General features: G+C 41.3%; 3 protein-coding genes across 4 annotated transcripts in view; all 3 read right to left on the bottom strand.

Moving 5' to 3' along the window:
• Window positions 1-3: 3 nt before the first annotated feature.
• LOC128432428 (uncharacterized) lies at window positions 4-2,904 on the bottom strand. Its single transcript, XM_053417708.1, has 4 exons — window positions 2,609-2,904; window positions 2,273-2,513; window positions 1,437-1,574; window positions 4-842 (listed from the first exon to the last, which is right to left on the bottom strand). The coding sequence occupies exons 1-4, from the start codon at window positions 2,785-2,787 to the stop codon at window positions 522-524; spliced, it is 879 nt and encodes a 292-aa protein (XP_053273683.1). The 5' UTR covers window positions 2,788-2,904; the 3' UTR covers window positions 4-521.
• Window positions 2,905-6,984: 4,080 nt separating this feature from the next.
• Window positions 6,985-15,492, bottom strand: LOC128432402 (cysteine protease atg4da). Of its 2 annotated transcripts, none has more exons than XM_053417706.1 (11): window positions 15,161-15,492; window positions 12,905-13,163; window positions 12,729-12,812; window positions 12,150-12,323; window positions 11,347-11,698; window positions 11,197-11,261; window positions 10,918-11,069; window positions 10,735-10,813; window positions 9,241-9,317; window positions 8,933-9,052; window positions 6,985-8,357 (listed from the first exon to the last, which is right to left on the bottom strand). In XM_053417706.1, the coding sequence occupies exons 2-11, from the start codon at window positions 13,137-13,139 to the stop codon at window positions 8,178-8,180; spliced, it is 1,518 nt and encodes a 505-aa protein (XP_053273681.1). In that variant the 5' UTR covers window positions 13,140-13,163; window positions 15,161-15,492; the 3' UTR covers window positions 6,985-8,177. The 2 variants fall into 2 exon arrangements, with proteins under 2 accessions (XP_053273681.1, XP_053273680.1); XM_053417705.1 differs by having other exon boundaries at window positions 12,905-13,169; window positions 15,161-15,491.
• A 1,329-nt stretch (window positions 15,493-16,821) lies between these two features.
• Window positions 16,822-21,418, bottom strand: part of mast1a (microtubule associated serine/threonine kinase 1a) — a 48,861-nt gene continuing 44,264 nt past the window's right edge. The window contains exon 26 of the mRNA XM_053417704.1: window positions 16,822-21,350. Within this exon, the coding sequence (XP_053273679.1) occupies window positions 19,633-21,350 (1,718 nt within the window). The 3' untranslated portion in view covers window positions 16,822-19,632. The remainder of the gene's footprint in view (window positions 21,351-21,418) is intronic.

Raw genomic sequence — 21,418 nt, 5'->3', positions numbered from 1 at the left:
ACATTTCTGTAAATTTAAGCTTTATTATGCATATTACAATGTTTATGTACCATCTTTATAGGTAATTTCAAATATTTGTAATTAAACGTTAAAAACAATGTAAAATAACTTGATATATATTAAAATTAAAAGTAAATTGTTGCAATTGTAAACCCAATATCTAGTTTTTCAACAGTTTATTGACATGTTTTGAAAGATAAATCACATTATTTTATGTGTCATATACTGTATATAACATCAAATATAAATTATTATACAACCTCTTTACATAAAATAATGTCATTAAAACCAACTAATAACAATACATTTCTGTAAATTTGAGCACTATTATTCATATTAGTATTTACCATATTTATAGGTAATTTCAGTGTTTTAAAATGTGAAAATGTTTCTAATTAAACGTTAAAAACAACTTGAAAGTAAGGCAAAATCTTGTTAAATTACATCTATAAAATGTATTTTAATTATGGAAAATAACTGTCAATTCACGGTATTTTTTTGGCGCCCCAGCTGCCGGAAAATTACCGTTTTTTTGTGTGTTTTTTTTTGTGTTTTTTTGTGTGTGTTTTTTTAACAGTGACCTCTTTCAGCAGAAGGCCATAAGGACGGATTGCCCTCTCTACCATAGCCTGCTCTTCTGCTTCTGATGTTCCCTGTGGAATGGGGACCAGCCAGTAGAGGCCGTTCTTGTACTTCTTTCTGTACGCAGGGTTGACTCGATTCTGCAAAACCACTTTGTACTTCTTGCCATTCTTCGAGGTGAACGTTTTGGCATAGCGGCTGGCTTCATCTATGTCCGGTGTGGAGTAAATCCCCCTGCCAAAGACTTCCCTTGGTCCTGGCTGTTAAATAGAAGAATGAATTCGAATTTATTAACATTCATCTAATTTGTACAAAAACATTTATAACAATAATTTTAACAATTACAACAATGATTCTATTACAGTAGCATCATTGAAATACAATGTTTCATTGTCTTAGCAACGTTGACAGTAATCACATCGTGGTCTTTTTCTTCTTGCCCTCTGGCCTTCAATGTTTTTGTTATGGTTTTGCCTGTAGTTTTTAGCTTTCATAATATATTTGTTACTCTTAAATAAAAAAGGTAAATAAAAAGAGGAGATCAGTTTACATTTTGTGGTTTGAAATCTGTCATCAGAGGGAGGCTTCAGTCAGGACTTGTGAAATTAAATGTGAATCTCAAAAGGAGTGTGTATGTCTTTTAAATTGAATTTGCTCTCAGCATGAATTTTTATTTGCCTCCTATTAAACTGAGTTGAGGCAGAAATATCAGAGATGGTTTGATTTACTGGACATTTAAATCAAAAGTTCCATATGCTGAAATGTAAAGTGTACTCATTCATGCAGTTACTGGGTTAAATAATGTGAATGATTCTACAGCATTCACACTGATTACAATGGATAGGTAATCAAACCTCGTAATGATCTTCGATGATGCAGTCGGCACCTTTCCTTGACGTCCCGTGGTAAGACACAGGCCACTCCCCTGGGCATGACTGGGTTCTACAGGACCTGTTTCCCAGCCAGGTATTCCCATGATACTTGTCCAGCACCTGTGACAAAGTGTTGACATCGCATGCTTTGGATGGCTTCTGACAAAGCAAAGACATTTGTTGCCTCTGTGTCTCTCTGTTTGCTTTGTGTTTTTGTGAACAGGATTACATAAAAGTGAAGGACAGAGTTTCCCCAAACTCTTTGGAGGATTGGGACATTGGGCCAGATAAGAACAAATTCAATCACTTTCCTTAAAGGAGACAGTTTGGTAGTTTTGGTTTCAACCCATCACTTTTCGCTTCCCCATTTCTCTCCTCTCACCCGAACCCCCATGAGACTGGTTCTGCTTTAGGGTTCTCTTTCAGTTAATGTGGGAGTTTTTTCTCTCTACAGTTGCCAAAGGAACTGTAATGTTTTAAGGTCCCAACCTTACAATTTAAAGTGCCTGGAGATAATGTTCTGTATGTTGTGATTTGCCGCCATACAAATCAAATTGAATCGAATAAATCCAGTGAGCACCCCTCGCTCTGCAGCAGGCATCCAGAGATTAGCAGGTGAACATAGAAGAGGCTTTTAGCAGCTGAAGAGTTATAAAGAATTCTTCTCTCCAATTGATTCATTATATTTTGATTATTTCTATGTATTGTTGCTCCTTAGCAGCAGGGAAGTTTAATGTTATTTTATGTAGTGCAGTTTCACAAAAAGACTGGAAGGACGTTCTGAAATTACAAGTCAACTTTAAAAAAGACGAACTCACCTTCAGTGCAAATCGCTGCCAACCGCATGGACGCTCGTACTTTTCTCCACCTCTATAATATATCTTTTTGTCAGTACGCTTGGTGAAATCATAATGATACTTTGGGTCAAAGAATTCTTCCTCATCCATAATGAGATTCTTCTCAATAGGACCATCGATCTCGTCCAGTGCAGGAGCGGCAGCTCCACCACTGTCGGACAGGACAGACTGGAGCCGGTAGAAGCTGGTTCTTGACACTTTGCTGTAGTGTGAAGGAAAGAGCTGTACATTAGAAAAATGCATTCACTAACTTCACAGAATAACATCTGATCTCAGGATTGAAGCTCCACTAATTACCAGGTTTCATCTCCATCCAAGACAGTAGAGATGAGAAGCTTGATGGACAGATTCTGCTGTGGTACCACATGAAGGTTCCCCCTGGACAAATTAATTGGTGATGCTTGTTCCTGGACAGACGTCACGTTGCCAGTGCAGAGTGCTCCCAGAGCCTCCAGTGCAATGCTTATATCAACCATGTTTACATTGAGCTCTTGTCCTTCACAAGTAATGAAGTGTCTTTTCTGGAATGAGCTCCTGTCCTCTGACGGTGGAATAAGGAAGCCCAGTGAACGAGGACCTAGAGCTCATATTTATAGGCAAACACTTGGGGATTTGGGTGTGGCAAAGAGGAAAAGTTAAGAACCTGTTGGTCTTCATACTAACAGGAACAGTGTTTTGAAATCTTCCAGAGAAATGGGGACAGACACACACGTGTTCATACACATGTTATGAACACAATGGATTAGTCATCTGCTTTAAGCATTAAATAAAAATGGGGCTAGAACTTTTCACTGTTGGGCTACGAATCCCTCACATGTGGCTCTCTCTGAGGTTTCTACGTTCTTTTTAACCTGTCAAACGTGTTTTTATTAGTTTGTCCTTACTCTTGTTGAGGGTTAAGGACAGAGGATGTCACACCATGTTAAAGCCCTGTGAAAAAAATTGTGATTTGTGAATATGGGCTATACAAATAAAATTTGATTGATTGATTGATTAATTGACTGATTGAAGTGCATATTTATCATGTAGTAAATACATGTAGTACATAAACAGTAGTATTATATATGTAAACTATATCACAAACTGTTGGCTGGCAATAGTATGTTGATAGTTATTGGAATAGAAATATACACCTTGTCACCTTGTTTTTAATGAGATAGTAATGGCTAAAGGTTCTGGTATTTACTCTCTTGCTTCATATTGTCTGGAAGAACAGACACTAACTGACAGTGGAGTTCTCCAAGGAGGAATCATTGTCTTTATTCTATTTTAAGATACAAGCCTGCACACCAACATTAACCAACAACGCAGTGTTGGTTAATAATGATAAATAGACCACAAATGTATTTTACTCCCCATGTGTTCTTAAATTTCTTAAACAAAATAAAAAAGGAAATTTGGTGCTGCTTGATTGGATTTAAGGGAACTGTTGGCCTTGGTGGACGACTATGTTATACTATTTTTTCTACATTCTAATCGTTGTCTTAACTGGATCATCATCAGAGTTTCTGGAGACAGAAACCTGTTGAGTCCAGTTTACTGCAGAGGCCAGCAGGTCCACGTGTTTAGGAGGATGTGGATCAGAAGGAGAGGTTAATGAGAGGAGCGTTGTTCTCATTCTTGTCTTCTGGACTCCACCTGATGAGCAGGGAGCTCAGGTTGATCAGCTGCTTTAACAAAACAACACATCTTTGGATATACTTTTTGAAAACACATCTTAAAATGTACTTTTTAACCATGAATTTTTATCTTCATGTCCTCTTAATAAAACAAATTCTTTAAAGAGCAGGTTTTGTGCACGGGAGAGGTATACAATGTGAAGTGTTCATCCCTTATTTACTCCAAAAACATAAGCACTGTGGTCTGGCAGCCAGAGATCCCTTCACTTGCCGTCCCTAATAAAGACACATTTGTTGTTATGTAACAAATTTTAAGCAACATCAGGTTCAATCAATTCATTCACTAATTGATTGAAGTAACTTGAATGATTTGAATGATTGAGGAGCCACAGGCAGCAGGTTAATTCACTCTGCAGTAACTGTAGTGAATGGGGGACACTGCAGGACCTCTTTCACTTTCACTTGTGGGTGAGACACTGGCTGGGATCCTGCTGCTGTGGCTCGGTGTGTTTCTGAATAATCGCTTTAATTAGCAGACACCTCTTACAAGAAACAAGTCACACAAGTCTCTTACAAGGAAACTGAATATTAGTTTTCAATAAAACAGCTCTAAAAATAGTCCAGGAAGTGAAGCTATTTTGTCTGAGACATACCTTGTATTCGTTCCATGCAGAACCTGAACGCAGCTACGGGTGAGGGAATGAAATGAACCTGTAAAGTGACACACCTAGTTCCATGGAAGAGCATAAGTTACAAGGAAAGGGTAATGAATCATTTCCATGGAAGAGCACAATTTGACATCTCCCCTAGGGCTCCAACATTGCCAGGGCCGGCCCTACACAGTATATACAGTGCCTTGCATAAGTATTCACCCCCCTTGGACTTTTTCCCATTATGTACTGTTACTAACTGGATTCAAATAGACTTAAATAAACTTTTTCACGTTTGATCAACAAAACATGCATAGTACTTTGGAGGTGCAAAATACATTTTATTGTGACACAAACAATAATGAGAACAAAAGAGTTGACATCTGTTGGGTGCATAAGTATTCACCCCCCTGTGTCAATACTTGGTAGAACCCCCTTTCGCTGCAATTACAGCTGCAAGTCTTTTGGGGTATGTCTCTACCAGCTTTGCACATCTAGAGATGGAAAGGTTTGTCCATTCTTCTTGGCAAAAAAGATGAAGCTCAGTCAGATTGGATGGAGACCGTCTGTGAACCGCAATCTTCTAGTCTTGCCATAGATTCTCTATTGGATTGAGGTCTGGGCTTTGACTGGGCCATTTTAAGACATTAACATTCTTTAATCCAAACCATTCCTTTGTAGCTCTGGCTGTATGTTTAGGGTCATTGTCCTGCTGGAAGATGAACCTCCGCCCCAGTCTCAAGTCTTTTGCAGACTGCATCAGATTTTCTTCAAGGATTTCCCTGTATTTGGCTCCATCCATCTTTCCCTCTATTCTGACCAGTTTCCCTGTACCTGCTGAAGAGAAGCATCCCCACAGCATGATGCTACCACCACCATGTTTCACTGTTGGGATGGTGTGCTCAGGGTGATGGGCAGTGTTGGGTTTTCGCCACAAATAGCGTTTTGCATTGAGGCCAAAAAGTTCAATTTTGGTCTCATCTGACCAGAGCACCTTCTTCCACATGTTTGCTGTGTCTCCCACATGGCTTCTGGCAAACTCCAAACGGGATTTTTTATGGATCCCTTTCAACAATGGCTTTCTTCTTGCCACTCTTCCATAAAGGCCAGATTTGTGGAGTAGACGACTAATAGTTGTCCTGTGGACAGATTCTCCCACCTCAGCTGTGGATCTCTGCAACTCCTCCAGAGTAACCATGGGCCTCCTGGTTGCTTCTCTGATTCATTTTCTCCTTGTCCGACTCTTCAGTTTGGGTGGACGGCCTCCTCTTGGTAGGTTTGCGGTTGTGCCATATTCTTTCCATTTTCTTATGATGGATTTTATGGTGCTCAGAGAGATTTTCAAAGCTCTGGATATTTTTTTATAACCTAACCCTGCTTCATATTTCTCCACAACTTTATCCCTGACCTGTTTGGTGAGCTCCTTGGTCTTCATGATGCTGTTTGTTCAGTAATGATCTCCAACAAACTCTGAGTCCGTCACAGAACAGGTGTATTTATACTGAGATTAAATTGCAGACAGGTGGACCCTATTTACTAATTATGTGACTTGCAAATGTGACTTGTGAATGCAATTGGTCGCACCAGATCTTTGTTAGGGGTTTCACAGTAAAGGGGGGGAATACATATGCACTCAACACTTTTCAGATTTTTATTTGTAAATAATTGTGAAATCCATGTAATATTTCCCCCCACTTCCAAATGATGCACTATTTTGTGTTGGTCCATTACATAAACTCACGATGAAATAAATTTTAATCTGTGGTTATACCATGACAAAATGTAGAAAAGTCCAAAGGGGGTGAATACTTATGCAAGGCACTGTATATATATATATATATATATAAAGTATATGTTTAAAGTTACTGCCTGTATATATACTTTGTTTATAAACAGACTGTAGGTCTACCCTGTACACAAAGATTATGGTTTAAGACTTCTGTTCTACCCAATTGTGCACTACTGTGACCAACAATACCGTCCTCCACTATGTCATCCTGTAGGATCAATGCATTACATAAATCTTTCTGGGCATATTCAGTGTAGTTCTGGAGAGTCCGTATATAGTTATTTTAAATCATTTCTAGTGATTCTAACTTTTTTAAGAGTCTGGAATAAGAAGAGGTTAACACAAAGTCCATAGTCTGCTGTTAAGTGCTCTATACAGAACACTCAAACCATGTTAAACCATCAGATACCATTTACCACGGCTTCCTTCATTTACCGACTTAGTTTATATATTTAATACACTTACACATCTGCAGTGAAAACAAAAATGTCAGATTATCATCACTGACAAATAAGAAGCATCAGCACACCTTTGTTTTAACATCAGGCTTTTCTGAAGTAGCCAAGATATTTTGCATCCTTAATTGAGTTCAAAGTGAACAAGCCAGATCACAAGTTAGCTTCAAATGTTTATTCTTAGGAAATGACATTCTAAAGAACTCATGATCGTTTCAGAAGAAGAGTGCAGCTCTTCTGAAATACAAAACTACACAAGTGAAATGCAATTCCAGTGTATGAAGTTTAATCAGCACACAGGCCAACAGTAGTAGTGCAACTTGCAGTAGTAGCCTTCATGTAAAAAAGGGGACAAACAAAACACAAATGGCATTGCAGCAGGAGCTTGACGATTCAGGTAAAATCCCTGCTCAGCGTTCAGACACTACCGAGTAAAACCCGGAACCTGTTCATCATAACAGAGCTGTTCTGGGTTTTACTTTACAAATGTACCAAAACCACAATTTAACATTTTAACATTTAAACATGACTGAGGAGATCTGGGAGCAGATGTCACTCTTCAAGCAACTGGGAACACAATCTTGTTTCATTATCCTAATGATGAACACTGGAGACAGAGATGCTGGAAGTATACAAGATCGAGGCTCCTGGGTTGACTGTGGGATAATGAGCCAGTCTGCAACACCATTATTTATTTACCGCTGTTCGAGACGCTCTTGGAAGAATCTGAAACTTCTGTGGGTTGCAGCGTGACTCTTAAATACACCAGTACACTTACTACAGACAAAACAAATGAACTACAGAAACCCTCAGACTCACACACACACACGCTAACACACACTCTGAAACCTGATAAATAAATGAAATCGAAAGGAGATGTACAGCAGTATGTTTATAATACAACATCAGACAGCCCTTCACCTGACCTGTGAGCTCATTAAATATTTTGTAGACCACATATCTCCTCCAGTTTGTCCAGTTGAGACCAGGACACACAGTAGTGGAGTGGGACTGAGTAGAGCACTTTAAAGCGCATGAATTTGATTTCTCTTTTAGGTGTCTGATAAAGTTATCAAGAATATTTCAAGTACTTCAAACTGTTATTTTTCCAGTAATTGTATGCTCCAGTCTGGACCCCACTCTAATAGCCCACTAGCTTATAATACCTATCTACACAGAGGTAATGACAGGAGCCACACAGTCTGTTCACCAGTGAGAGTGATGAAGTACAAAAAGCATCATGTCCACCTTGCAGCTGCAAAGGAAACACACAAGTCCTTCCTTTAGAAAAGGAATCCACTGTTTCTCTCCTGCCCCCTGCAGGTGAGAGCTGGGGGAGCATCCTCCTCTGTCTTAGAGGAAGACAAACTCGTCACTGTGTCTTCTGTTGTTACTCTGGCCCAGTTTGCCCGGGGGCAGGATGAGGGCTGCAGGTCCGCTGTGAATGCTGCTGTGACCCTCAAGTCCGTAGTCCTGACTCTGGCCCTCTACGAAGGTAAAGATGGGGTACTTCTCCTGGGTTGACGACAGGGCCTGTCAGGGCAACAGAGCTCAGTCAAAATAGATAACAGTCACGAGAAAATATTACTTAATATAAGTAGAGTGAGTAAAGGACAATAGAAAAATTCCAAAACTAAACGCTTATTTACTTGTATCAATTCACCTGTTTGCTATATTTACAAGTGTATGTAGAGCTACAATTATTTTCATTACTGCTTATATCCCCACATTATCAACTAGAATGACACCAAGAGAGCCTAACAGTCCCTTGATGAAACCACAGTACATTCACTACAAACTGATTTTATTTATCTGCATTAGATTACACACATAAAATGTCAGTCCTCATTATGAGAAATCATTAAAATGTTTATCCTTGATAAATTTAATGGGTTCTTCTTTGGGCCATGCCCCACACCTCCACAATTATAATTGGTTAATTAACTAGCTGATAATTAAATTTGGAGTGGATTACGATAATCAAAAAGTTGCAAACTGTATATATTTGTCATTTTGTCTCAATAGTGAACATAACACTTCATCAATTAAAGACATAATGACTATGACTAGAGTCATTCTTATTGGAGGAGGGTGTAAAAAAAACTCACTACATTAACAGCAGAACACAAAGACTCAAAGTCCTTCTTGTTCTTGGCGTAAAAGCCGATGGTGCAGCTGGGATCCATGCGGGTGAAGGGCATCTTCTTAGGAGAACTGCAGTGGAAGGACTGGAAAGTGACAGAGGCACACAGAGGTCTTACAGCAAAGTTCAATAAAAGTTACAGAATTAATAGACTGAGGAGTCAAAACAATACAGAATGAGAACGTCAAGTTGCCTGAGTCCAAAATGATCTGAAATGTGAGTGACAAAGTCAGGACTGATAAGAATAAGTTAAAAAAGTGACATGTGACTGACCTCCAGTGAGAAGTTGATTTGTGTTACATCCACCACAGGTTGGCAGTAGTGAGGGTCCAGGTACAGCAGCTGCTCATCTGATAGACAAGAGAAGTTTTAAAGACGAATTAAAACACAGCATCAAAGAATGAAATCTTCACCTGAAAGGAGCCAATCAATTAATTTAACCACACGGCAACTACCAATGTGAGTGATGACGACAATACCAGAGTCAAAGGCGACAGCTCTTCTTAACACACCTATGTACGCTTCACAATGGAAGGAGATGCATGAGTGTTTGTCTCTATTACTACTGTGCTGGATAAAATTGAATTGTATCCTGATTTACCAAAATACAAGAGGACGTGAAGCTTTTTTATATCAGGACACTCAAGGTGGATTAAGCACCCTGAATCTACAACTGTGTATGAAAGATGCTTTATAAATAAAATTGACTTGACTTTAATGTTTTGTGCATGTTTTACCATCCCAGTCACAACCAACATCACAGTCAACTAGAACGCCACTCAGAGAAGTGCATACCTTTGCCAAGACCCAACAGTCCCCTTAGGAAACCACATTTAAATTCAATAGATTCACCTTTTTATTTGAATCTGAACACACTCATGAATATCATCTCAAAATATTAAAGAAAGTGCAAAAAATTTCCTGTATCTGCCTCCTGATCCGCAACAAATTTAATGGTTTCATTCCCTGAATCATAATGCATCTTTCCACCAAATTGCGTGGAAATCCATCCGGTAGTTTTAAGCCTTCCAACAAACAGACAGACAGACAAAGAAACGCAGATGAAAACATAACCTAGTGGGCAAATGCCCCGTCTCGCCATGTTAAAGAAAGTGAAAACAATTCCTGGATCCACCTGTTTATACGCAATTCAAATTATAAAGTCCCACCCCTCCACAAAACGTCTTTGAAAAATGGTTCAGTAGTTTAAGGGTAATCTTGCTTTTTATCTGTTAAAAACGATTGTGAATGGTTTTAAGCTTCCAGTCACATCCAATGAAATCTCATTCGTAAAGAACCCGTTGATTTTGGCTTTGGTCACAGCCACTGTATAAACATAGTCATTTGTGATGGTGGCAGTGTGGTTGTTCCACCTCGAGTTTACTTGGACCACAAGCAACAGCCTCCTGATTATCACATTGCCTTGAAGCAGCGCGGTGTTTCTCTGCTCATGTTTACATAGTTTAATTTTTAGTTAAGTTTTAGTTAAGCAACCTATCAGAGGGCAGTTGAGCAGGAAAGACCAGATAAAGCAAATAAAATAAAGAGAAACAGCCGGTTTAAGGCAAAACTTCAACTTCTTATTAATGCAACAACCACAGTTACCTTTCTAAAGCACATATTGCTAAGTAAATGTCGTGGCTACACTACAGTGCTGGTTCTTGCATTGTGTATTCAAAGAACACCTGATCCTTCCTCTGTGTATGGATAATGTTATTCATTCCTTTTCTTCTTTCCTTTCTTGAGCATAAGAAGGCCGTTTCTCACCTTGGAAGCCAACGAAGTAGAGTGAATGCTTCGGTTTTCCTCCGATGATTCCAATACAACACTCCAACTTTAGAATGTTCTGCAAATCAAATATTTTTGTTAATTATTGGTTTATTTGTAATTTTTAAGGTAACATTATTCTAAACCAAGACCATGTGAGAGGCATAAACAGATCATACAGACCTTGACACATTCTATGTAAGACGGGTTGAGGGCCTCCCCCCCCAGCCGAACAGGCACCAGGATGATGACAGACTTCCAGGTTTCACTTGATGGATCAGGAGGAGTCTGGCATAGTGACGGATCACATAGACGAGCCACATCTTCTTTGTACACTAGAGAGGTCAGGCATAAATGAAAAAGGCTATAAGATTTCCTCCAGTGAAACATTTCCATGGTGACCATGTTGGAGCAAAGTAAAAATCATAAACTCTGAAATGAACTGAAGTCTGTTAATTTCACCTGTACAGTCCTGAGCCACATATAAAGCCAGGTTCTGGACAACACAGGTTTTGGCTACTGCTTTCCTGAAAAGAAAAAAACACTCCTATTAAATCAATGCTTAATTTTATCAAATGTGTAAGTAATTCAGGAAAAGAGCAAAGCCCTTACCGCAGTATGTGTGCCACGATCGAGGGGCCATACCAGTCACCAGCCTTCTTCCCTGAACTTTTACCAATTTCTACCAGTTGGTGAACTCCAAAAGGTGCAAGGGGCTGATCTCCGAACCATGTGACCAACCCGTGGTGGACGGTCTCTGCTTGTCTGTCCCTTGCACACTCTGGCCTCTTCTTCTGGCTGGATTTAGGGACCTGGTCGCTTGGCAAGGACTTCACAGGGGTGTTAGATCCTCGTGGGGACCCAAAAGAAGGGATCGGGACCCCACCTGCCCGAGCTGGGGAATTTGGTCTGAATACCTCAAAGTCCACATCGGTCAGCTGCTGAGCATCTGGCCACGCCCAATCTACGGAACACACACAAAGAAAAGATATATTCTTAAAACAGTTTTCTACAGGTGGGCTGATATAAACTTGGTATTCTATTCTTGAATTTCTTGAGTGTTTAGCTTTTAACAGTGAGTATTCAATGCCAAACTAAATAGCATCGACAAATGAGGAAAAGCAGGTTATAAATACACAAAGCAGAAGTCAGAAGCAGTACATAGCAGAGAAAATGTGTAAATGAAAAGAGAGATGCAAAGCAGAATAAACTGAAACTGAGTAAATAAACCGGCAGAAGAGATGCATGTGTAAGTGTCACACCTTTGAGAAAAAAACTGGATTTTAATAAGCACACAGGCAGCACAAGATCAACAAGTCTGTTAAAAGGAGATGCGAGTCTTCCCAAGTAAATGTACCAATTCATTTCTATGTGGGAGTGTGAAATGTGTGGGCCTGACAGATAAAGACACAAACCTCTTGGCATCAAATGGACCAGGAGTCCCTGTGCCAGCAGCATCTGGCCGCTGCGCAGCATGCAGCCCCAGCCACAGTCTGTGGTCCAGGTGGAACCCTCCATCGGAGGGAACTCCCGCCTGTACGTGAGCCAGACCCTGGACACAAAAGCCAAACGAAAGCGCTCCACCTCGTCTGAGAGGGAGATACACAAAAGAGAACCCAAACACAATTTTACTCAAACTGCTAACCTGTTTGTGATAATTCACTGATTTGAGAACGAACAGTTTAGATCTTCATGACTCGCTTCTTTCCGGTTGCCTATGTGCACATGTACAACTCAAGATAACATGACCTGAATGACTGAGAATCCTCACAGATAAGATCAGTTTACATTCATATTTTGTGAAATAGATATGTAAGTAGAAAAGTTTTCTTTCTTTTTGCTCCCTTGCTCTATGCTTAAGGGTTTACACTTGTTGTTAACCAAAGACACAAATACCTACAACATCTGGAGAGAAGAAATGCAGGATCTACTCAGCATCAAAAGGATCAATGTATAACAGCTTTATCAGATATGTTGGTGTGTGAAGAACTTACCCTCACTGTTAAGCAGATAGGAGTGTCCCAGGACAGAGACTGGGGACATCTTGTTGAAGGAGGTTTTAGACTTTACAGTCCAACCTGCAGATAGAAGAACATGCAGTTATACACTCTGGCCAAACTGCAAATACAACGGCCACACTGACAACACTCCTCCTGGGCTAACAACAAACCATATTTGACGTTGTTCCATGCTGACATCAGTTTGGCTTTTAGTTTGTCTATTTCATCGGGCTCTCCGACCGCTTCTCTGCCGGGATCTGGAGTCTGAGGTGGCCTGAGACCAAAGCTGCCCTGTCGCTCCATGGGCTGCTGCTGCTGCTGCTGCTGCTGCCTCCGGTTCTCCACCAGCTCTTCCTGCATCCCTCCAGCTATGTACTGAGCTGTGCACGGAGAAACTGAGTTCATGCCTTTTGAGCTCAAAGCTGGATTCTGGTGCTTGTCAATGCAAAACAGAAATGAGAGGGAGAACAAAATGAGGAAGGAAGTAAGACAAGAGGTAAATTATTGACTGTTGACCAAGGTTCACACTCTTCACTCCAAACATTGTATACACTTAGTGTGAAACTCTTTAAACTACTACAATCACCTTTTCTTACGCAGTAGTATATCACTGTACCCTTTCTAACCCAACATTGGCTATATCCATTCATTTTGCCCTTGCTTCTTTAGTTTACGCTGTCTATATTATATCTAATGAACGTCTGCATTAAAAGAGGTATCATCCTACAATGTTACTTTTCCTGATATTTCTTCGTTTTCCCGCTGTGAATCACTTATAGTTCAGTTTTCCCTTCTACACATAAAGGGTGTAAGAACAGAGTATGAACAGATTGTAAAACCTTCTGAGGCATATTTGATATTTGTGACGTTGAGCTATAGAGAATCATGTGACTTGATTGATCGTGGGCTTAAAGCTCCTTCTTCAAGCTCCTTATTAGACAGTGTTAAATCTGGAGCATATTTCTAGATGCCATCCAATCTAATGCTCTCCAGAAGGAAACAACTTTAAATTCAAGGTGTTTGACTTGACTGATGCACCTGATTAACGTTTACACTTTTTTGTGAATAAGTTCTTAGTGAGAAGGTAACAAGTTAAAGACTGATGTTACAGATTAACCTGAGGAGAAGGTTCTCGGTTGTACTAGTACTACTTCAACACAAAAACATTAAATCAATTGACAAGTGAACAAACTAATGAAGAAGACTGTGATATGTTTAAAGTTGAGCTTAAGATCTACAGTAAAAGGGACAATTTATCACAACTGATTTTTATAAAGCAAAATATCTGCTGGTTTCAGCTCCCAGAAATACAAAGATAAGCTTCACGATAATAGGTTTTCTATGACTGTTAGATCTATGATGGACAAGTAAGTTCATTCTTGACATCATTTGACACTATTTTATATTAGTTTGTCAAATTATACTAAAGTATGCTTTGGGTTTTGAACTGTTGCGCCAAAACAAGTCAATCCGACTGACAACTTGTTCTGTGGGAAACTGTGATGAGCCTTTATTATTTACTGATAGTTTAAAGATCAATCAGTTCATTGATGAAATATTAACGTCACACGTTTCTGTTACACTGACAACACCGCAATTATTCATTCTTTTAGAGGAAGTGAGATTTTCTTTCGACTTACAGAATTGTAGCGTGTGTGGGTTTTTTTCTCTATCCTCTAATGTGATGAGCATTTATCTTTGTTTACTGACAACTTGAAGATCGATCAATAATTCGAGGAAATGTTAACTCGTCCTCCAGTCAGCTGACCTTATGGATAACCTTCCATGTTCAGCGGATCACACAGCTCCGTTACACTGTACAGGAAAACACTACAATCATGAGTCTGGAAGAATAATCTCACTTCCTGGAAAGTAGAAATAAATTCAGCAATGTAAGTGTTTAAAAAAGATCAAGTCATCAGTCTATAACTTCTTCTTTCACAATGAAGGAGACACTGGAGGGAAGTCCCAGTGACGCGTCTCTGTCGTGTCTTCCCTGAAATTGAGCACTTGTTAGCTGTGAAGTCACCGATTACAATGAGGGGCACGTTTCTGTGGAAATAATCACATCGTGTCCTTAACATTTGACAGCCGCCATAGCAACGTCTGTGTAGGTCATCTGCTTGTGGTGGCTGTCATTATCCATCACCGTGGATCAGGCTGTTAAACACCGAATAATATTACACTGCTGCCTGCGCCTGTCACGACACGGACTCATTCTACTGTACTTCCCAGGGGCGATGCGTTTGACCTTTCTACTGAAATAAACACATATTTTCCTTGGATCTAACACGACAGCCAGGTCTGACAGTCAGGTGACCACACTAGTTCCCGTACTCCTCACTCACAACCAGCTAATTCCGCTACTGTTAAAGGCTCATGGTGGCCGGGTGCCTCCTGTAAAAGCCTGCTACACTGGTCGGTACCTTGTTTCACTCATTTCGGTGTTGTCCTTCCTCTCCTCGGCCAGGACCGCGGTCCTCTCTGGTAAATCCACTCCTCTGTTAGCCTAGCTTAACTTTAGCGTCTCTGAGGCCCTGGCCGGCGTTATCGTGATAGGCTGGCGGAGAAGCCGCAGGGCCCCAAAACATGCGAACGACTTTTCAAACAAAACAAAAAGCTGCTGTCCGAGTGGTGGAAGCTCCTCTATTCAACAGAGTACACCATTCGTGGGTTCGGCGGCGTTTCCCTTGTTCAGCAGCTGTAGTGACTCCTGACGCTCACTTCCTGTTGTCCTTTCCTGACGCGGCGCCATTGGTCGGAGTAATCTCTGCGAGGAAGCTGATTGGGTGATATTCGAATAATGGGCACGATTGGCTGATCTTATTATTATGTGTGCAGTAATGTATTATTATTAGGGCCCGAGCACTGACAGGCAATGACAGACAGTGTTATTTTTATTCAGGCAAATGTATTGGCTTTTTTAGGGCTTTAACATGCTCAAATTCTCAAAATTTGCAGGAAATTAGAAAGTGGTGACAATTTACGTATTCTGGAAGAATTTTCAATGGGCGTCGCAAAATGGCTCAACGGTGCCCCCGAGACCCCCGGAACATGTTCACATTGACCGATCTTCATAAAAATCGATATACATGTGTATCAGGACCAGACAAACACAAAAGTCTGTAGGTGCAATTGGAAAAACTCAACAAGAAACCTGCTATTTTGCATTTAGCGGCCATATGGCCATATTCCACATTTTTACTTTGAGGTACTTGTACCAGGGCTTACATCAGATCAACTTCAAATTGAGATGAGTGTCTTAATTAAATTTAATTAATATCTTTTATATGTTTTTTTTATAATTTTTTTTTACAATTTGTTCTCTTTCCCCCAAAAAATATGTAATCATATGATATAACGATACATTATATAGTGGATAATCTATACCAGCTACACATTATTATTCAAATATTGTATTTTTATATAGCTGTGAACATGCAGTGAGCCAGTGGTTCTTGATTTCTTTTGTCAAACACCCCATAAACAAGGGTGAAAAAACTCCAGCCTACATGGATGGTATTTGACTTGTTTAAGTAGAAATTTAAATGAAATTTGCACCAAGAGCAAAAGCTTTACGTTTTGCATTGACTGACTTGATGATCTTTTAGTTTTTCTTATTTGCTCCATTAAAAATGTGTCCATCTCATACTTTAGGCTTCAGTGTGTGTCTGAGTAAATGCTGCTGAATCCTAACTTTTCCCAACAGGAAAAGCAAAAGCTTGAGTGGAGGTTATAACCTTAATGATGGCTTAATTCAAGAAAATATTGCAATATTGCAGAAGGTAATGCTATTAGTTCCACGTGTGCTGACATGTTAAAATGTCTGCTGTGAAACACAATATATAACTATATAACCTAAATGTTACTCCTGTCCCACAGTTTGGGAACCGTTGCAGAGCCGGTGAGCCACGGTCCTGGAACTGCAAAACTAGAAAGGAGTCGCAAATATTATCAGTAGCTACACCTTCTTATATCATCCAAAATGTTTGCTGTGAAAATGGTTTACAGGCACTGAGTTTTACTGAGATTATATCATGTCGGTTTCAGGATGTCGACAGTCAGTTAAAGAGACAGGAAAATGACAAAGTTTGGAACAGTTTTATTCCACATACTGCACTTCAGGTGTCTGCATTTGAATCACATCTCTCACAAACAAAATGCCCCCAATTGTACAAATAAACACTTTTTCAGTGAACAGAGAAACGTGGAATGTTTTTTTTTTTTATAGTTGGACTTTTGTGTTAATTTTGTAGAATTGTATACAATATATTGAATTTTCTTTGAAGTGACTTACAAACAATACCAGCGAATGAAGATGTTTATCAAATAAAGTGCATTTCTACTACTCTCGGTCGATCACAAATAAAAAAGAAAGAAGATCTCGAACGTATAACACTAGTATAGACATCATTGACTGGGAGAAGGCCTGAAAGTGGACATACTCGCTGTATACCATTACATTACAGTTAGTTTAGTTATTCGGGTGAGCGGAGCTGACCTGACCACTTGTTTCTTACACCAAGATATAAAAGAACTGCTTCCTATCAGTAGAATATATAAGACAGATTATCTAAAAATGTTAATTCCTAATATCCAGAAGATATCTTTAACAGTCACATGAGGAGCACAACAACAAAAATTGATAAATTCATGTTTCAAGTGTTATCTGATAATTACTGCAAATATTCTGATACATAAATGCATATTCGGTAATCCTATATGGCTAATAACATCCATGTTGCAGTAAATCAACGGTCCTGGCATTCAGAGGGTTATTAATGAACGTGGACAGTGGGCATTGGGAACCATTGGAGGGCAGTAGAGCACCATGCCAAATAAAAAACAATGCTGACTGATTTATGGGACTTTTTACTGGGATGATGTTAAATCATTGAAGCAATATTAGATTCAAGCATGGATTGCAAACAGAAGCCTAAACATTTAAAAGGCTTTACATGAGTTTATATTGCATATGAAATGCATTGAGAAAAGTTTATATTAAAGACTAGTTATGTGTAAAGGTTATAAACTGCAAAAATCAGGTTCACACTCTGCAGCTCTACGTAGCATTTAGCCACCTCAACTTCTTTGTCTTGATTTCCAAACAGATAATAACCAGCAACAAGGATCAACTCTTCACCATCTATCCAGGCCCAAAAAACGTCAACATTTAGGAAGATAAACCTGTTTTTCCAATTGTTTGAAACAAAACATTTGATGAGAATCCACACTTTCCTTGAAGTTTATGTGTGCTGTTGCTGGCTGAATCAGTTTGTACGGCGAGGGAAGAATCCGAGACACATGTAATCAAATCGATGGCAGAAAGAGAAATTCAGAAGCGCAAAAGCCGTGCAGTGGCAGGGGTCCCTCCCACACAGCTGCACGTGTTGCATAAGATTATGTACACTGGAGAGTTACTGAGATATGAACTATGAGGAGGGGAATGGAGTCCGATCTGTCGTGAACGTTTCACCCTCCCCTGAGGCTGATTCAAACACCGTTACGTTTCAATACATTGATCAACCTCGACTACCTAGCTTGTAGTACCTAACCACACAGTCATTCTGAATATACTGGAGATAACCTTGTTTTTACAATAACAGGTTCATTGTGATACACCATGCCCACATCCACGAACCCTACCTTAGCTATAGAGCCCTTTAACAGATAAATAAAGGTATGCTACATCCATGACTGCCTGCTTTTCCAACTATTGGTCCACTGTATATGTGCTTATACTATTTAATTATGTTTTTACATCCTATATTCTCATTACCAGTGTGACTGGTTGAAAACTTGTTACTGGATCCTCACTGCTGTCTGTTTATGTCTGCAATGGTTTTGGTCATTGCCCTTGCTGAGTCACCCGTGCTGTGTGTAACCCTTAGAAGAAGACACACACTTCTTAACTCACTCACTCGCAAACACACTCACGATCCGGCTTCACAGACCATTGGGAGGGTGGATTCAAATGCAGGAAAATCAGCTGCTGACACTGTGGCCTCCTGTGACAACGTGTGTGTGCGTCTGTGCATGTGTTTGTGTTGGCTGATAGTCAGGAGCGGAGGGGAGAGAAGGGCAGTGGCAGCCATCCTGCAAAGTGAAGATAAGCGCTGAGCCTGAGCTCTGTCACCCCTGATTTCTTGCGCGGCACGACACAGCCTTCGAGAACCACCAGAAATAGAGCCAAGGTGGCTACACACACACACATATACACAGAAATAAACACACCCACACACACACAAAATCCCCACTGTGACAGACAGAGCTTGATGTGACATCCACTGACAGAGCGCCTGCCTTGGCTTTGTCTGACTGGGCAACTCAGAGAAAGCAAACTGCTGGAGGAAGAAGAAATTAGTTTAATCAACTTGTTGCTCGCACGCCGTCTCCAAACCAACCAGCGTGTCCGCCGATAAAAACGTAACAGCTCAATTGTGCCTCAGTTCTCTGCCCCGTCCTGTTGTTTGAGCAGTAATAGAAGACAGGGCTGGTTGAAAGACAAAACAGAGTGACAGGATTTGGTATTCACAGTATTCAGCATGTTTTGATCGGTAAAGCACTTTTTGACCTCTTGTATCTATTAAACATGTACAGCACATACCATATGACATGCGTTCACATAGACCCACACACATATACATCTGATAAAGTGTTCCACGTTACATTAAGAGTCTTCTTATTAAATAATTTACAATAGAAAAGCAATAGTAAATGCACCTTTACAGTTTTTTTTAATCCTGGTTTTAAGTTAGAATCAGTCAATGATTGAAATCAATAAATAACAATTGATATACTCTGAAATTGGAATGTACAATGTTTTAAGTACTTGACTTTTGTTGCACTGTTCTCCCCCCAAAAAAGGGCATCTTTTTTTCGTGTGACACCATGACAGTCACATTTTGGACAGGCTGCTGCCTGTCGCAGCCTTCTCTAAGGGCGACCCAGCAGGACTTTGGGTCACCACCGCAGCCCCAACAACCACTCGACCTCCAGCAGGCGTGTCAGACTTCCCTGCTGGGCCTCCCTGCTTCTCCTCCGCTGCCTTAGTCTGCTGCTCTTTGCTCTTAGCCCCCTCCTGGGAGCCGAGCTTGATTGGCCCGAGGACGCTTTTGGCCACGGTGGTCAGCTGGCTGACGAAGCTCGTCTTGTCGCAAGGGGATGCAGGTCGAGACTTGCAAAGGGAGGGCCCGCAGAGGGAGGGAGCGACGGAGGTAGGGGAGGGAGAAGGAGAAGGTGAGTGCTCTTCCACCACCTCCAGGCGACACTTGTCCTCCCAGTCAAGGGTTCCTCTGTAGCAGTTGACGGCTCCGAGTCCCTGCCTTACCTTGCTCAGGGAGAGCGACTGCCCATGCGGGGGGATAACTGGAGCGAGGACCCGAGCTGTAAGTTTGGGGCTTTTGGAGCCGAGGTCTGAAGTCCTTGAGTCATTGCTCTCAGCTCCAGCCTTTCTCAGGCCGTCGCCCATCCCTGATGACTTAAAGGTTTTGTTGATGCTCAGAGGACCTGCTGTCACTGTCACGTTGATGCCCATGGATTTATCTGGAATGGAAGCAGAGCTCTTAGTGAAAGCAGCACCAGGAAAACTCGACCTGCAGAAACCACTCTTGTTGTTTCCTTCCTGCTTTGGTTCAGGTCTCGCCCCGAGCTGCTGCTCCTGCAGATCTTTACTATTAGATAACACAACTCTGCCTGCCCTGGAGTCTAATTGTTTTGGAGTTAACTCTGCCTGACCCTGCTGGGTCTTTTCAGGTGCTATCTGACCACCAAGACTCCCTGTTGTTTTGGTCGGGGTGCTCAGAGTTGATACTTTAGGGCCTTCTGCACCTAGTCTGGAGCTTTGTGAGTTGTAGTAAATATCACTTGTATGAGGTTTTCTTGTTAAAGATGACTGGAATGCTGGTGCTCCTACCCGACTTGTCCCTGTCTCTGTCTCCCTCTCTTTCTCTCTCTCCCTTCCTCTCTCCCTCTCTTCCCTGTCCCTCCCAGCCAACAGTGTTTCCCTGCTGAGCGGTGACTCCTGCCTCCCCAGTCTTCTCGCAGGCTTCAGCACTCCAGTCTCTGGTGAAGTTGAGGATGAGGAGGACTGCACGTGAGGAGGATTAGGCAAATTTTCCCCCTCTGTCTCCAACAGGCTCTGGAGCCCGAGCTCACAGAGGAAAGCGTCCTTGCGGTACTCAGAGTGCTGCACCTCCAGGCTGTGCTTCCTCAGCGGACCCCCCAGCCCTCCCGTAGAGCTGGACTGGGTCAGAGGGGAGCCCAGCTTCTCTGCCGACTGCACTCGCTTGAGGAGAGGCGATCGAGGGGGCTCTGCGCTCTTTGGCCTGGGACGGACCACCGGTGGGGACGAGTGGAGCTTGGCAGGGAAAGACTGGGTGGTGTTGCAGCTCCCGACAATGTGGCCTGGCAAGGGGGGAGGAGATGACTGGGTAGGGGAAGGTGTGTGGGCCAGAGGGGACAGGGGGATGTTACCGGCAGATTTACAACGGGCAGAGCGATACTGGCGGTGGAGTTTAGGTGAGAGGCCGTGCAGGGAGCTGGGCCTCATGTGCTGTGATGGAGCAGGGGAGTTTGGAGTGCTGGAGGCTGGAGAGCTGCTCTGGGAGGAGGCACCTAAAGGACCACAGAGCGCAGAAACATCAACTGAGGTACACTGAATAGCTGAGGTAAATCCAAACACT

The sequence above is a fragment of the Pleuronectes platessa genome, chromosome 3 (genome assembly GCF_947347685.1).
Source record: "Pleuronectes platessa chromosome 3, fPlePla1.1, whole genome shotgun sequence".
In the NCBI taxonomy this organism is placed as follows: domain Eukaryota; kingdom Metazoa; phylum Chordata; class Actinopteri; order Pleuronectiformes; family Pleuronectidae; genus Pleuronectes; species Pleuronectes platessa.
This window is presented reverse-complemented; position numbering and strand designations above follow the sequence as displayed.